Genomic DNA, 17,614 nt, shown 5'->3' with positions numbered 1-17,614 from the left:
CTTTGCAAATTCATGTGACGTGACTAAAATATATAACACTTTGCTCAGTGGTACGACCGTACGAGGCTCAAAGATGAATGGAGGACAACAATGAAGCAACTAAGTATCCGCTGCAACGAGTATCCTACAATGTACTAATAGACTCAATATGTATAAAGTATGAGACTACTATCAATATGTTTAAGACTTCTCCATCTTCTATATGCAGCATATATTTCTAGCAGTTTATTAATATATCCTATTTAGTGCTTATATTGTACAAATTACAGCGCATTCTAGGCGCGTCAATCACTAGCGAGTTATGATAACCAGCCAGTTTGGCTGCGGGAAGCTCGTTTCATGTTGGCTGAGTTTGGACGCGGTGACGTGTTTTTTTTTCCGACTCTGCCACCATTCTGAGTAGGTCTGCACTCTGCAAGGTGAAATTGAGAACACGAGATAGGAGAAAAAAATGCTGAAAGGAGGTGACGAGAAGATAGTTGGAATTTTGTATAAATAAGTGTTTAGAACCAAGAAGTACAAGATAGCATTTATTTTATTTTATTTAGCCTCATTATGCGTTTTTTTCATCGTTACCTGGACATCGTCAGTTGATGGACTAAAAAAAATAAACATAGTAGTTTATTATTTGGCCCTATCCTTGTCCTACCCGTTCAGCCCTTGTGATTAATCTAGCGATTTTAAATCCTCTGGAATGCCTTTCCAAACGTATCCAATTCTTTCAATTTCAAACAGGCATAGTCTTTATAATTCATAATGTGCAATTTACCTCATGTTTTCTGAGGGAAACTGCTTGCTGCATGCTTAGCACTGTTGTGACTCGGCGCATATATTAAGCAATACTGCTACTCTTGTTGAGACACCAAGGGAACATATATAGACGCTACAGCTCCTGTACTTCTATAGACACACATTTCAAAACCTCCTTTGATCAAAACAGTAAGACCACAAATCTTCCTAAAAGTGAATTCGTATTGCATCAAGAAAAACATTTCTAAACTAAAATCAACACTTTCAAGGTGTGCTGCCATGATTTGACTCCATAAACACAAGAGAGAAAATAGAAAACATGGTCACTATTTAAGCGGTCTTCGGCTTGGGCTTGAGTCTCTTCAGTTGTGAGTACAGGAAAACTCCTGCAAGTGCAATCGCGGTACCTACACACAAGGGAAGCAAGTAGCTGTGAGATAACAGAGGAATGCAACCAATCAAAAGGAGAGAGAAACAAGTGCGAGCCGCAGCAAGGTTACCGAGGGAGTTGATAGGAGAAACAGGTGTCCTGAAGAACAGCACTGATGTTACAATAACCACGACACGCTTAACACAGTTGCCCACAGAATGAGTAACAGGAGACACCACCGCCAGAATCATGTACGACACCTTTAACAAAATCAAATGAGAAACAATGAGACACTAAAAACAGCCTCGGAACACATGCATAAAGGAAAAGAAAGAATACATCAAGGAACTAAATCTTCAACAGCTGCTTTTTACAGGTCTTATTTTGGTGCAAAATACTAGACATAGCATTCATGAACATTGAATGTGAGAAGTTCCTATGGCATTATCAACTGGAACTCAGGAAAAAACTTCAAAAAAAAAAATGAAACTATTCACTGGAACTTATAACCCATTCTTGAAAAAAAAAGAACACAAGACATTCTCAAAACTACAATTGGCAGTGCCAAATATAGTTCCCACTTTGAAACAGTCCCAATCAAAATGGAAGTGTTTCATGAATACTTCTCGTCTTCAATGTTCATGAGTACTATATAGTTCCCATTTCGAAACAGTCTCAATCAAAATGGCATCAAGCATAGTATTTTTTTTTATGTTTATGGAGCTTGCTCTGATGGGGCTTTCTAAGCCATATCTTTAGGATGTAATAAAAAATTGAACTAAATCCTGAAAATTCTCAGATCAATTCTCCTCCAAGCAGATCATTATAGCAACTTAGGCCCTGTTTGGGACCACAACTGTGTTGCTTTTCTGCAAAAAAAAAAAGTGAATTAAACCCGCCAAACACTTGCGTTGGACGGGCGTTCGCTGCCCCCTCACAACAGCAGATCGCGTGATTTGAAGTTTTGAACTGGGTGATGGAAAATCGCAAAAGCAACCTCCGAGCCGTGTTACGCTTATAAGCGCCGCGTTTTTTGGGCACGCGGTCCCAAACAGGGCCTTAATTTATATCATCCACAAATGCAGCAGAGTTTGGGTTCTACAGGCATAAAAGGCAATTCTTGATGCCATTTGTATCTACTGCAAGCTGCATATGAGAAATAAAAACTCTGAGTGCAGGGCAAGCAACCAGGAGAGCAGCTCTGGAGTGCAGAGGCACCAGCCATGCACCATAGGCTGCTCTCATTGGCCACCACTTTTGCATAAAATTAAAACACAAAATAGATAACAGACTGCAGTCTCGTACTCGAGATCGAATACATCAGAATAAATGAGTGACTTAATGACTAACCTGTTGATATGCGTGGAAGCACAGTGCAGCAAGCAGAGACCTTGTAAGGACCTGATTTGCATTTAGACCCTACAAACACATAAAGCCAATCAGAATTTACCTTCATGGTTCTGCAAAGTGAAATCTTTTCTCAATCTTTTTTCTTTTTGCAAGCAATGGGATTTAAAGTGAACATTGTTACACTTACAGCAGATTGCAAGAATGTAGGAGTCATTTTGACGCCTTCTGTAAAGAAGGTAACAGGGGCCAATAGGAAAAAGGACATCACTGTAATGATAGAGAAGAGATTAATATTGTCCAAAGATTCCTGGCCCTGCGCAAAGTGGACATATGTAGTGGATTAGGAATTAGAGATGGAAGTGTACAACTGCACAAGACGGACGCGACAAAGAAAAGAATCCAATTCAAGTTCATAAATAAACCATATTTAAGACGCAAATCTAGACATTTTAATTACCTCTTTCTTAACCATGAGCTTCTTGCTCAGTACATTGCGAGATTGGAAGGTAACATTTGAAGCCATTGCACTCCAAAAGCCAGCCCTGTATCAAATAACCAAGCTAAATACTTCATAGCAGAACTCAGAGATACTAATAAAAAAGAATTCAATAAATGCCATGGCCATTTTTTTCAACTATACATAAGCTTTAAGAATGATTTTCATAAGGTATATGTTGCTGAGAGAACCAGTTTTAGAACACTAGCTTCTTGAGCATTATTCGTTTATGCATGATGTTGCATCATAATTACTGTTTGAAACAAAAAAATCATTTACCATGAACAAGATCTAAATTCCATTCAATGTCACTATTATGGATACCTATATTATTTTCCTCTTTCTTTTCCCCCTTTTTTGTTGCTGGTTCATGTTGAGTTTCAACTCTAGCCTACCCCAACTGGGACTCGAAGGCTTTGTTGCTGTTGTTGTTATAATAAAATTGCATTTATCCGGTTAAGTATTTCCTGTTAGCACTTGTAGATACTTTAGCTCACAATTTGCTAGATGACATATCATAATATGAATAAAGCATAGTTATAATTTTGTACGAAACATACTAAAGAAAAATACATCAGTATGAGAGTAACCATAATTATGTCCACACACACCAGCATATATAATATAAAAGAGAAACACAATGAGTCAATGACACAAAAAACACGTAAGGCATTTGACAGAAGCTCTTATCCTCTGTAGTTAAGTTTAGGTACACTTGGATCCAAATGATAGTGATTGTTACATACCAGTTAAAGGATGCCTCAGTAAGAGATGCCAATGCTACACCACCAACAATTGGAAGAAGAGATAGTCCTACCCAAACAGTAGGTAACTGCCATGCCATTCAGTATAAAAATAAATTTCAAGGTTCAAAACCTGTACAGTAACTTGCACAAAATTTGTACAGGGACAAAAAGTTACCTCGCCAAGGAAAATTGCAGAAAGAACAACAGAAAAGAAAGGTTCCATAGCCTTGATGGTATGTGTAAATGACACTGCAACCTTCCCAAGGCTCATGTTGGTGAAAAGATTGCCCATAGTATGGACAATAGCCAGAGGTAGGATGGCTACAAGCTGAAAAAAAAGAACCAAATTTCAGTAGTGATCCAAATGAAGAATAGCCTAAAGTTCGTAACACAAATCAAAGGTGTCTACCTGCGCTCCAGAAATCTTTGGTCTCTTCAGAATACCAGTGACCCACATCAAAACAGCAACTGCAGCTCCAACAGCAAATTGAACTTCTGTAATGTTTATCGGGTATGGGAAAACCTTGAGAACCTGTCATATACAGTAACAGCAAGAAAAAGTTCAGTTTATCACTTTATCTTCATGGATATCAACAAATCTAGTATTCTGTAGCAAAAAGAAACACTCTAAGCTAGCAATCACAATACATTGAATATCAGTTCCGCATGCTCAATAAAAACATATTTGGGGAAGAATGATTTTTACATTGCAACATTTTTTTCCAGCAACATTCTCTACAAATGCCAGTTCTGAAGCCAGGGCTGAGTAAACCAGCAGATTAATGAGAGGAACAGAAAAAACATTTATTTAGCAAAGTGGCCGGCTGGCCGCTATCACAATTAGAAATGTGGCCAGTGGTCAGTAGGACAGACTGTTGGAAGCCATGTCTGAACAAGGTCAACATAGTTTTCAGACAAATATAATCTTATAAGTCCAATCTAAATTGAACATATGCAAGGCCGTCATAGGTACGTTGCATGAGACAACCCCCCCCCCCCCCCCCCCCCAAATCATTGTAGTATTTCATATATATTGGCAGTAAACATCTGCACACCAAAAGCAGAAAATAATCTTCACTTTCTTAAAATATTGTTCACAACACTTGTCCATTTATTACTAAGAGGGCCAAAAAGACAAAAGATTGATACAAAATCGCAATCCATTTCTACACTTTGATAGCAACAAAATACCACTTATGGCAAACATCGTCATCCTACAAAGATAAACCAGGAATTCAATACTAAACAATCAAAATCAATAGTTTTGCGGAGCAAAGAGCGCGAGATTCAAAATGGTGAAGCAAATGAAACATGAAAGAACTACTCCATATAAGAACGGGCGCCTCATGCACCAACTAATCATCTAGATTTGCCCAGCAATTGATGCGGGAATCCACTCATTCATACAAAACAACATCAGTCCGCACCCAAACAGGACAGCTGTTTAGCCGCAATCTCAGCGAACCAATTACTATCTCATCATATCAACAACGCTCGCCGACCCAAGTTCACGGCATCGCAATCGGTCCACTCACTCACCTGCTTGTTATAGATGTTGAAGTAGATGTTGAAGAGGTACCAGAGGCCGAAGAACGCGCCGAGCTGCAGCGTCTTCAGAAACCCGCCGCTTTCCTCCTCCGCCTCCCCGGCCTTCCCGACCGCGCCGCACGCCACCGGCCGCTGGCGGGCCTTGCCCTCCCGGTCCGTCGAGACCGGCAGCAGGCCGTGCCCGAGGCCGCGCGGGCCCGCGGCGCCGCATCTGGTGGAGGCGGCAGCGGCGCCGGCGCCGGCGGCGGAGACGCGGATTGGGCGGGCCGGGAGGAGGGGCCGGCTAGGGCTGCGGCCCACCAGCGGCCGGGCGGGGCACGGCCGGAAGGCCGCGGCGCTCTGCATCCCCAGAAGGCTCTAGAACCTTCGCGAGAGGGGTGAGGGGGGCCGGCGCCGGAGCCGAGAGCAGTGGAGCGGTCGAGGTGGCGGCCAGAGGTGGGGCGAGGTGAGGGGAGGGGTGCGGGGGTCTGGTGAGATTTTTGGTCGTTTAGTTCCCAAACTAAAAAATTTTGGTCGTCAAATCAACAGTTTGATCAGATGTCGGGAGGATTTTTCGAATACTAATTAAAAAACTAATTTCAGAACTCACTTGAAAATCACGAGACGAATTTTTTGAGACATTTGACTGCATCATTACCACAAGTGGATTACTATATCACTTATGCCTAATCATGCACTAATTAGGCTCAAAAGATTCATCTCGCCGTGTACATTCAAACTGTACAATTAATTTTATTATTTAACTACATTTAGTACTTCATACGAGTTGAAATTTTTTTGAACTAAACGCGCCCTTTTAGCAGCGTGCCCGCCCGCGGGAAGAGTTGCGCCCTTTTAGCAGCGTGCCCGCCCGCGGGAAGAGTTGGCTCCAGGCCTCCAGGGGATGGGGGTAGCTGTTCCACTGACCTGTGGGGCCGCGGGACGGCTCCGCGGTGGCTCGGTTGGTGAGGCTCAGGCTCAGCTGCTCGGAGTCGGACTGTCGGAGATATGGGACCCGGTAGAAATGGAACGGCAAAGAAGGCTGCGCGTATCAAAGGGGATTGGGGGTGGGTGGACCGTGGAGCAGAGGGTGGTCTCTTTCGCTGGGTGATGAATCAGGCCAAGAATTTTTTTTTCTTGAACGAAAAGGCCAAGGAAACTTTGGCCATGCTTGGTTGCTGGACACAACCAGCCACGGCTCGCTTGTGGCGGCGCCAGAAGAAAATGAGGCCGCTGTTTGGTTCGTTTGTAGAACGAGGCAGCCATATAGCTTTTTTATGGAAAGAGTGGCCTCTTGAGCTTAACTCTTCACAAAATAGAAAAAAGAGAGAGTAGGATAAGGAGGGGAAGCTGGGCAGCAGCTCGGGGAGAGGGACACTCACCCAAAAGGTGAACGACGTGTATTCTGAGTTGCATATTTGGGATAAGGAGTTGCTGAAGGACCCTATGATGAATAGGATAAGCTTAAAAGAAGACCTAGAAAAATTGCGTATAGAGCCGATGACTTATGCCGACCTTGTGTGCAGTTTGAATTATTGCTCGAACAAGAAGAAATTTATTTATGGATATAAATGCCTCGGAGACAATTTGGTGAAGGAGGTTCTACAAGCAGTTAACACAGCAACGATTCCAGAGGGATGGAACAATGCCACTATTATTGTGATCCAGAGGTAAATAAGCATCTCAATTTCGACGGGTATCTCAAATGTACATATTATCATACATGCATACACACATTTAATTAGTTCATACAACGAGCCCATATAATGCATGGTGCAACAACTGCACGGGGCCTCCAAATTTAAAGAGTGCATAATCAATAAAAAGTTCATCTAAGCTTCAATTACTTTCCACAAATTGACTTCAATGGGTACTATAATCTTGCGGTCACTACTTAGCCCGACGCAAGCCTTGCCTTCGAGGTTCGACACACGATGCATTACACGATTGGCGATAAGCGTGAGGGTCGTATCGCCCCTACCACAAGTTGTATGCTCAGTGCAGGTCCTGTTGCCCTGAGGCTGCCACATTTTGCGAATCGGGAGTCCATCAAATGATCTAGGATTGCTGCTGCAAATCAATAAGTCCATCAATGATCTGTATTTGGAATCCTGCCAATATACGATCATGCACCCTATTCTCATCTAATTTTTTTCTATTTTCTTATTTCCCAATTAGGATACCATGGTGTGATATGTAGCTTAATTTAGATTTGTTCTGTACTTCTATTTGTGAGTTACTTTATCATATCTTCTAGAGTTAGACAATAGGATTACGAGTTTAGTCCTCAAATAGTACGAAGCAAAAATAGACTTGATTTTTTCTTAAAACACATGAATGTAGTATTTATTATTAAAAAAACTCATGAAGTTATATAGTGAAATTCAAATACATTTTTTGTTATTTGTATGTTCTAGATTTAGGGGGCACATTTTGTCTTTCGCACCAGAACCTCACAAACTTTGGTATAGCCCTGAGCACTATAGAAAATATACTTGAGGTGTATATATGATATGTTAGTATAACTTGTTAGGCATGTTTGATATGACTCCAACTCCGAAAAATTTGTAGAGTTCTTCGAGCTTCTCATACCCAGCTCAAGAAATTCTTGGAGCTAGAGCTGTAAATAAATCAAGGATCTTTTACTGAGTTATTATACTTTTGTTTTAGATTTAAAATAAAATAAAAAATATTTTAATTGTTTTTATAAATTCAGCTCCAGTATGGATCTCAAAGCTGGGACAATACCAAACAGGCCAAAAGTCATACAACCATACAAGCTCTATAGCGGGAGTACTTACTTAAAAAAACTCGAGCTCCCACCTTCATGTCTTGTCCTATTTTAGAAATCAATGAATACTAGTTGAATACCCCGCACGTTGCTACGGGATTTCTGGACAAAAATGCTAAAGTTGAGTGTACTGAAAAGATGGATATATAAAGTTGTAGCCAGTTTTAGCATCGGAGATATATGGCAAGGTTGTATATAAGATATGTTTAATGCTAAAGTCGATGTACATATAAGAAGTTCATGAGTTAAAGAAGTTCATGTTGAGGAACCATAATAGGTATGGTAAGATCGCTTTAATTTTTTTTTGGGAGGAAATGGAAAAGTCTGCATCATTTTGTGAAGTGATTCGACTTTGTATCGACTCTCTTGGCTAATAGAAGTTTCTGTTAATATTTTAAAAAATTGAAGTGTGACAAATGCAGTTGTGTGAAATGTTGATAATTGGAAATATAGTTGTATTGAATATTAAAATATTAAGTAGGAATCAAACATAGAGTCAATATCAGAACATAATGAATGAATATGTAATACCGAAGAGAATAAGCTTGGAACAATCCTACAAAGAAATAATATAATCAGTGACCATGAATCCGTGATTCCCCCAGAATAGATTTGGTGAATGATGGGATTAGTCCTCTAGTAATGGTGGAAGAGAAAACACATGCAACAACGCTACTCCTCAACTCTTAGAGGCAGGAGGCGGAGAACCCATATGGATTGATGACGTCTTTGCTGCAAGGTGCTCTTCTTGCATGCCACAGTGATGCAAGGCAGAATTTCAGAATAGCGAAACAGCTAGGGAAGGTGAGGAGCTGTCAGAACCGAATGGAATAATGGAGTCAAGAGTGTGTGCAACGCTACGATGGCTTCGACCGGGCAAAATATATAGAGTGTTGGGGCTATACAAATCATGAGAAGTGGAAGGGATGGTGGTGGCATTGGTAGATAGAGAGACTTAAAGAAACGGCTACTTGGATGATCAAGTTACAAACATGAGAGAAATGAAGTGAGAGGGTCAAAAGGTGGATGAAGGAGTACCTCTTCCATTGTTGGTAGCTCAACAAGGTCTGAGAGAAATATATAACGTTTTCTAGTGGGATGCATTAATATTAGAAGACAGAAAGACCATAGGAGACGAATTGTTTTGCATTGTTTTGAACAAATGTGAATTTATTTATTTATTAATATTAGATAGACTGATATTTAATTGATAAATAAAAACAACGTTCATGAGACAATAATAAAAGCAAATAAAGAAAGGGGAATTTATTTGATGAAACAGGAGGGGTATTCCCCTACTGGTTATATATAAATTAAAACAAGAGGTCAGAATCTGTACAAAGGGTTCATGAGACAAAGAAGGAAAAAAAATCAAAAAAGATTACACAAGAGCTTCTAGCCATAAGGACATTGGGGTTTGCTTGGTGGGGCTTGCTCTTAGGATAACTAGAGCAAATTCCTTCTTAAAATGCTGCCAGCATGATTCTTGTGAAGGCTGGATCCCTTTGAAAATGAAGTCATTTCGTTTCATCCAAATGCACCAGCTCATTACAATAATTATCTCCATGAAGAAAGGAACATTTAACTGAACTCTGAACTGATCTAGTGTTGTGAAAGGATCATCCTGACCGACAATGAGACCAAGATGTGCCCAACAGTCATGAGCAAAACTGTAGTGGATGAAGAGATGAGAGGAAGATTCCTCAATCTGTTGTGTACAGCAAACACAAGAGTAATTTGGCAGTTCCATATTTCTTCTTTTTAACAATTCTCTTGTACTTAGTCTATCTTTTAGGAGAAGCCAAAAGAACAGCTTATGTTTGTTCTGGCACGATGTCTTCCAAAGCCATTTAAATGCATTATGAATTATTCTATGCCCAGTGAGTTGTTTGTAAGCTTTGGAGGAAGAAAATCCTTATCATTGGTTTGTTGCAAACCATTTAAATCTTCAGCTAAATGGTGGAGCTGCTGAAATGCTTCCTGTGAGATTGGCAAGTGGAAAAGGGATGCCGGTCCATCAGCGTCCAAAACAGAAGAAACTGAGATGTGAGGATCTCTTGCAAAGGAAAATAATTCAAGGAAGGCCTATCTAGGAACACGATGTAACCACATATCATCCCAAAAGAGACAGCTGACTCCATTTCTTATAATAACCATTGCCATGCCTTTATATGAGTCTAGTAGCTTTAGAATGTCTCTCCACCAAAATGAGCCTTTTTTCCTTGAACTAGGCAAGGATCCATTGCTGTAATATAGCTCCCAAATCAGATTGACCCAAGGGATATCATATCTGTTGAAGAATTTATGAAGGTGTTTTAGCAAGAGTGCATCATTTTGGGTTCTCAATTTCAAAACACCCAGGCCTCCTTCCTTCTTAGGCATGCAAACCATTTCCCATGCAGCTTTAGGGGGTTGCTTCGCATTAATATCTGATCCTATCCAAAGACAGTGCTTTCTGTACTTGTCCACCTGTTTTACCACTGTTTTGTGAAGCTTAAAAGTGCACATAAAGAACATGGGTAAGGCTGTAAAAATAGAGTTTGTGACTTCCAGACGTCCAGCCTGGGAAAGTAAGGCTGAAGTGCATGAGAGTCTTCTTTCACATCTGTTAACAAGTGGGAGGAAATCCACTACTTTTGGCTTTGTTAATCCCATTGGCAGGCCCAGGTAGGTAAAAGGAAGTTTACCTAGTGCACAGCCAAAAGATGTTGCTAGGGAATTGGCCTGATCATCATTTAAATTAATGGGGACCAACATTGATTTTGAGAAGTTAACTTTGAGTCCTGTAGAGATTGAAAAGGGTAAGAGGAGGTCTTTAAGGTGATTCAGCTGACTTGGGCATGCTTCCATAATAATCAAAGTATCATCTGGATACTAAAGGATGGGGAAGTCTTGGGTGTGCAGAAGAGGAATGGGAAGGTGAAGATGGCCAGAATCTTTTGCATTGTTGATTACTGATTGCAGAAGATCGGCTGTAAGAACAAAGAGGAGTGTTGATAAAGGATCTCCTTGTCTGACCCCTCTTCTGCAGTGAATGGTTTTTCCAAGGACCCCATTTAGTAAGACAGAGGAAGTGCCTGAATTGAAAATTTGAGTCATCCATTGCATCCATTTTGGTCCAAATCCTTTAGTTTCCATTATAGAGAGCATGGCTTGGTGTTCCACCTTGTCAAAGGACTTTTCAAAGTATATCTTAAGGATAATAATTTCTTTTCTTGAATGATGGCAAGGATGAATGTACTCCAAGGCTCATGCTAGACAATCTTGTATTGTCCTAGTCTGAATAAACCCATAGTGATTTTTATGGATGATCGAATGAATCACTTTTTGCAGTCTGTTGGCCAAGAGCTTTGTAATAATTTTCATTGATGTATTTAGGAGAGAGATAGCCCTGAACTCTGAAGCTCTCATTGCATTCTCAAACATGGGAATAAGAGTTATGTAAGATCCATTAGTGCTTTGTAAGCAAATTTCGCCATTATAGAATGCATGACAGAGATCATAAATGTCTTGTTTGATGATAGGCCAGCACCTCTTCACAAAATCAGTGTTAAATCCATCAGGTCCAGGTGACTTATCATTGGGTAGATTCTGAATCACAGCATCAATTTCAAAAGTGGTGAAAGGTTCATCAAGACAACTCAAATCAACATTTGGGTGAAGAAGTGTGTGCAGGTCAATTAACATAGAATTATATTTTGACTTCCCCAATCTGTCTTTGTAGGCCTCCCATAAGATATTAGCCTTCATATGATGAGCTGAATGTATGGATCCCTCTGGATCTTCTAAGAAAGTGATCAAATTCTTTCTATACTTAATAGTTGCATTTGCATGGGAAAACTTGGTTCCAGCATCACCTTCTTTGACCCACCTAATGGTGCATCTTTGCTTCCAGTAAATTCTTTGTTGCTTGAGTAAGAATAATAATTTATCCTCTAGCAAACTTTTGAAGTTCCATTCTATTAAGGTGAGATCTTTGAATTCCTCTATCATACAAAGGAGTTCCAGAATGATCTTGACATTTGATATATTGTCCTTTAAGCTGGACAGATGTGACTGCCATGCCTTAATAACTCTCCTTAGATTCTTGAATTTAGCCGTGAGTCTCTTTGCCATATCTGAATGGTAAACAAAAATAGACCAACCATGCTGAACCACGCTCAAGAAATTTTCGTGCTCCATTAAATAGTTCTCAAATCTGAAGGTAGCACTCTTAGGAATGTTTGTACCAATCGACACTAAGCATGGAACATGATCTGAAGTTTCCATGCTAAGTGTTGAAACTGAGGAATCCGGGAAGAGGGAGGTCCCTGAATTCGTGGTGAAAAACCTGTCGAGTCTCTCCAATAGAGGATGGTTTTGCTTGTTTGACTAGGTAAATCTTCTTCCTTTCAAGATTAAATCTGTCAGACCAAGTGCACTAATTGCCTCATTAAAAAGTAACATTTCATTGACATCTCCACCTGAGCGATTTCTATCTTCTGGTGATCTAATCAGATTAAAGTCCCCTATAATCATCCATAAAATTTCAGGAGGCATTTGTATATCTCTAAACCAGTTAATGAATTGTGTCTTCCCAGCTGGTGTACATGGAGAATAGATGTTTGTTAGGACCCAATCTACTGCATTGTGCTTGGATGAGAGTTCTACTGAGAGACCATATTCATTGCTAAAAATGAGATGCCCATCAAACATATGAGATTTCCAAATGGTAATAACTCCTCCAGAAGCCCCCACTGAAGGGAGGAATTCAAAAGCATCAAAGCCTCTAGGGTAGAATTTTCTAATACACTGGATGTCAAACGCATCTCTTTTTCCCACTTTTTTCAGAATTTAGACCCCTAACATTCCAGCAAAGAACCTTCCATGATCTAGTATTAGTGAGATTATCCATAAAACCATGAAAGAGGAGACATAAAGGGGTTGGTATGATCTAGATACCAACCAGTCTAGATAATGTCAGAGGGATATAAGCGCAGAAAGGGGATTTTAACACATGTATGTTACTATAGCCCTGCTGGAGTAGAATATTTTACCCTCGATCCCTATTACTTGAGTATGGGCTCAAATAGGAGTTTTGCTAGAGTTGCTCTAAATAAAAAGTTTGGTTGTTGGGCTTCTTCTTTATTTATACTTTTGATGAACCGCAATATAGTGGAAACATATGGAAAACATTGTTGAAAGAAATAGAAATTAGGGCACTTAGTGGGTTGCTGATGTGGTAGCATGACACTTAGTGGGTTGATGACGTGTAGCAGCATGAGGGTTGAGAGAAATACAATTATAAGTGGGTTGCATCTATATAGATTATGTAGATATGTTTCAAAAAATTCTACGTAACGTAAGTGTAGTCACGTAGGTGTAAATGTTATTTGACTTCAATCTGCCCCAAGTCAAAATTTGTGGAGGTTTATCAAAAATCGATTTGTGATGGGAACCCCCTCAACTTGAAGGTTTCTTTTTTTTTTTCAATACCATAAATGTTGTGGCTTATACTGTTCGCACTATATACCATGCTGCCGTGCGTTTCTAACCAAGTAGGCCTTCAAAAAAATCAATGTCAAATTGCCCCCATTCTATGGCCACCATAAATTCCTGCAAATTTGTTCTGCAGATATTGCTGGTAACCATGCAGCGAAGTAGGTCTTTCAGAGAAATTCAATATGAAATTGTCCCATTCCATGACCGCCACCACTTATTCTGCAAATTTGTTCTGCAGATATTGTTCGCGTGGCACCATCGAGTGGTGTAATTACTCGGAGCTAATGGAGCATTATACAATCAGTCACATCTCACGAAGCTAATTACTCGGAACTATAGGCATTATACAAGCGAGAATCGAGAAGCGTTCGTTTCTCTCGACCACGCTTAGATTATAAGCTAAGCGAAAACAAATAGGGCCATAACCACGGCCTGGCGATGACCGTGTCCAAGTCTTATCGTCGTGTTCTACCTTACACGGTAGCCTTTAAATCAGGGAAGCCCGATTATGCATTAGCGTATGGAGATGTTGACTGTTGAGTTGTTAGTTGGATCGTCCATAATCTTTATACTGGAGTCGTATGGAGATGTTCTGGACTCTGGAGTCTGGAATGCCCATAGTTGTATGTTTTCTAGATTTTTTCCCGAAGCCATTTTTGGCTCAAGATCTATTATCCAATTCCAATTTATTCCCTCTGACGTGGAATATAAGATATTTTGCTTTGTTATTAATCAAAGTAGTCTAAGTTTGACTAAGTTCATAAAGAAGAATATTAACATCTAACACGGTAAATAAGTAAATTATGAAAATTTAATATTATTTTCTATAAATTTGATCAACTTAAACTAAAATGACTTACATTTCAGAACGGAGAGAGTAACATGTGCCTCTTTTTCTTCCTCTCCAACCTTCTCCCTATGTTACCACTTGCCATGACGCCAACACAATGACTGTCCAACGCAAGATACATGCAGATGCAGCATTAACCTTGACCCGGGCTTCGTTGAGGCCAAGGCAATGTTCCCACTGTATACACTTCGCTGTGCAGTGCAATCCACAAATCCATTTCATTCCGATTCATGCCAGATTCTCATAATTCAGCTTCGTTTTCAGGTGAACTTGACGTCGATCCCGCGTGCAAAGTGGGAATAACACATTTTTATTGTTATGATCGCCTATATATGCGTTTTCTAGTCTTATTCTCTATTTAGATTCAAGCATTCAATCGTGCCTTTGCAATGGTGGTATACTCTGCGCGTTGTTGAAGACATTGGCAGGATCGATGCGCGTCTTGGCCCGGACGAGCCTATCGAAGTTCTCGGCGGAGAAGTAGGACGCGCCCCAGGTCTCCCGGGCTCGGTCTACCGCCGTTGCCGACCTGTTCGCGGCGGCGGTGGCGGCGACGGTGCCGAGGTCAAGGTCGATGTAGTTCACGTAGGCGGCGCGCGGACCGCTGGAAACGTGCGGCGCCATGTACGCGTACAGCGCCCGGAGCCACGACATGCGCGCCTCCCCGTCGTCGTCGGCGTCCCAGGTGACGCCGTACTGGACGCCGTACAGGTTGCCGGCGCGGTGCGGGAACGGTGTGTCCGTGGCGCCCGCGCGGGCCATGGCGCCGCCGTAGGGGTCCAGGATCACGTACCCCGCTGGCCCCGCGGACAGGTACCGGAGGATTGCCGCGAGGGCGTCCCTTGCGACGGGCTGCCTCACGTAGTCCGACTTGTTCTTGCCGTAGTGTTTCGTCTTTGAGACCCTGCTGGTGAGCTCCTCCGCCGAGCCTAGCCCGGCGAACTGCGCTGCGGACTCCACCCAGCTCATCTCCGACAACTCTGTCGCGGCGAGGCCCAGCTCTGGGAACCTCTCGCTTAGAACGGACATGGCGAGCTCCCTCGGTCCAAGAACTAGCCCTGTGAAGGACACTGTCACGTTAGTATCTTCTTGTGATGCGCCGCCGATCGTGAGGAACACGGACAGGTAGAACTCGTCGGGGAGAGCAGGGCCGACGAACTGCCACCGGTGCACGAGCCCCGCGATGGCGTCCACCGAACCTTCCCTGCTCGGCGTGAACACCGTCACCGTGTCGGGGACAGGGACGAGCCGGAGCTTCCAGGCGTAGACGACGCCCCAGCTGCCCCCGCCGCCGCCGCGGATCGCCCAGAACACGTCCTCGCCCATGGCGCCCCGGTTCAGGACCCTGCCCTCCGCGTCGACGAGGAGCGCGTCCAGCACGTTGTCGGCGGCGAGCATGAACTTGCGCGACAGCAGGCCGAACCCGCCGCCGGAGACGTGGCCGCCCACCCCGACCGTCGAGCACGACCCGGCGGCGAACGCCAGGGAAGAGGAGGAGGAGGATCCGTTCGGCGATGCCGTGCGCGCAACGGCGTGGTAGACCTCGCCCAGCGTTGCGCCGGATTCCGCCCATGCGGTGGCCGACGCAGCGTCGACGCGCACCCTGTTCAGGTTCATGAGGTCGACCACCACGAAGGGCGCGCCGCCGTCCCCCAGCGCGGCGCCGGCGACCGTGTAGGACTGGCCCTCGTAGCTGTGCCCGCCGCTGCGCACGCGGATGGCCGCGGCCGCGCGGCGCGCGCAGAGGACCGCGCGCCGGAGGTCGCGCCTGGAGGCCGGGAGCACGACGGCGGCCGGCTTGCGCACCCCCGGGAGCGCGAAGCGGAGGTTCTGGACGGAGAAGCCGAGGAGCGAGCTGTAGGCCGGGGACCCCGCGAGGGAGAAGTTGCGGACGCCGGAGGCGACGAGGCACGACGCCAGGGACCTGCTGGCACCGGCATGCACGCCGTTTCCGGACGCGGCGGCGTTGTGTCGTGTCGACAAGAGGAGGAAGTTGAGGATGAGGCCAGGGAACAGCAGGGCAGCCCGATTACTGCTACAGATTGTTGGGGCCATGGTGTTCGTCATCGTTGGTTCGTGGCACTGTTGTGCTTCTGCCAAAACTGTCGCCGCTAATTTGAAGGCTACGAGGTTTCATATACTGCTCGAGTAAATTGTTTTGAAGCAATAGTTCAGAGGTATTCAGGTAGCTCCATGTAGGCTGTCATCAGGTTATAAATTCACATCCTGAGCTCGTCATGTAGGTTAGCAAAGCAACTTCTTTAGACGAGTATGAACGGCTGGGTTCATTTTCATTTGGAAATCCCCAGGTGGAAGATTTGGATGGGTTTGCAAGACCAAGATCACTCAGTGTAAACTTTGTCCAACGTCCTCTATGGCTGTATAGGTTGTGACCACAGTCAACACAGTTGTTCTGTAGGATATTCTCTAGATATAATCGATGCATGTATGGCCGCGCATATTCTTTTATATTTTTTCAGTTTTTTTTTATAACAAGGCATCAATATGTTAAACCAACCGTCTTCTGAGGCTCATTAAACCAAATTAAATCGTTAAACTCATCAGCTTGATTAGCTAAAGCATATCCTGCCTCATTACTCGAGGAGCCCCCGCGTCGCCCCTACGGGCGGCACGGGTGGATCCGCCGCGGCGCCGCCAGCAGCTCAGGCCGCCGCTCTCCCAACCCCTCGCCGCTGCCTGAGGGACCGGCCGGAAGTCTGGCGGCCGCGGGGTGGGCGGCGGCGGGGCATCTTCGCTGGGATGGAGCGGCTCATCTGACTTCTCCATGGCGACCGTGGTGGCCGGCGGTAGTTGAGGCCGGCAACGACTGGCGAGATCCGGCTCCACCCCATCCATCCTCAGCGTCCCCGCTGGCGGATCTGGCTGCTCGTGGTCCTTTCTCTTGGAGGGAGCAGCGCCACGGTGGTGGTCCACCCTCCACCGGATTCGCTTTCCCCTGCTCCGAATTTGCCGCGGGTAAGCGATGGTGCTGCCAGGCTCGTCGCCCTTGCCGGCATGGTGGGGCCCGTGTCGTCCTAGGGCCGGTGGCCGCCGCTGGTGGTCATTATGGCGCCGATCCGGTTCTTTGGCGCCGGATTCGCCTTCCCGGCAGTTGGTTCTTTTCGGAGTTGTGGCTGCCATCTTTTGCTGCGCATTCGCTGGTGGCTATGCTCACCAGATGCAGATCGGAATGGTGGCAGCACAGCACTTCTCTGCCCTGGGGACAGTTTGCATGATCGATCTTCATCAACAC

The 17,614-nt window shown here is 43.9% G+C and overlaps 2 protein-coding genes across 2 annotated transcripts; both read right to left on the bottom strand.

The window, feature by feature from the left end:
* Nucleotides 1-813: 813 nt before the first annotated feature.
* LOC120678822 (phosphoenolpyruvate/phosphate translocator 2, chloroplastic-like) lies at nucleotides 814-5,706 on the bottom strand. Its single transcript, XM_039960212.1, has 9 exons — nucleotides 5,252-5,706; nucleotides 4,122-4,244; nucleotides 3,888-4,040; nucleotides 3,713-3,798; nucleotides 2,928-3,012; nucleotides 2,658-2,783; nucleotides 2,471-2,539; nucleotides 1,251-1,380; nucleotides 814-1,157 (listed from the first exon to the last, which is right to left on the bottom strand). The coding sequence occupies exons 1-9, from the start codon at nucleotides 5,603-5,605 to the stop codon at nucleotides 1,081-1,083; spliced, it is 1,203 nt and encodes a 400-aa protein (XP_039816146.1). The 5' UTR covers nucleotides 5,606-5,706; the 3' UTR covers nucleotides 814-1,080.
* Nucleotides 5,707-14,304: 8,598 nt separating this feature from the next.
* Nucleotides 14,305-16,688, bottom strand: LOC120680274 (reticuline oxidase-like). Its single transcript, XM_039961895.1, has one exon. It carries the CDS (start codon nucleotides 16,426-16,428, stop codon nucleotides 14,734-14,736), a length of 1,695 nt encoding a protein of 564 aa, XP_039817829.1. The 5' UTR covers nucleotides 16,429-16,688; the 3' UTR covers nucleotides 14,305-14,733.
* Nucleotides 16,689-17,614: the final 926 nt, after the last annotated feature.

Source organism: Panicum virgatum, chromosome 6N, assembly GCF_016808335.1.
Source record: "Panicum virgatum strain AP13 chromosome 6N, P.virgatum_v5, whole genome shotgun sequence".
In the NCBI taxonomy this organism is placed as follows: Eukaryota; Viridiplantae; Streptophyta; class Magnoliopsida; order Poales; family Poaceae; genus Panicum; species Panicum virgatum.
Note: the sequence above shows the minus strand (reverse complement) of the source record. Positions and strands in the feature narration are given on the sequence as shown.

Bases quoted from the DNA above. Each gene is read 5' to 3' on its own strand.
- LOC120678822 (XM_039960212.1), bottom strand. From the start codon at position 5,605: ATGCAGAGCGCCGCGGCCTTCCGGCCGTGCCCCGCCCGGCCGCTGGTG. The intron at 3,013-3,712 runs GTATGTAACAAT...TATTTGATACAG, and splicing joins ACTGAGGCATCCTTTAACTG to GGCTGGCTTTTGGAGTGCAA. The intron at 2,540-2,657 runs GTAAGTGTAACA...ATGTGTTTGTAG, and splicing joins CTACATTCTTGCAATCTGCT to GGTCTAAATGCAAATCAGGT.
- LOC120680274 (XM_039961895.1), bottom strand. From the start codon at position 16,428: ATGACGAACACCATGGCCCCAACAATCTGTAGCAGTAATCGGGCTGCC.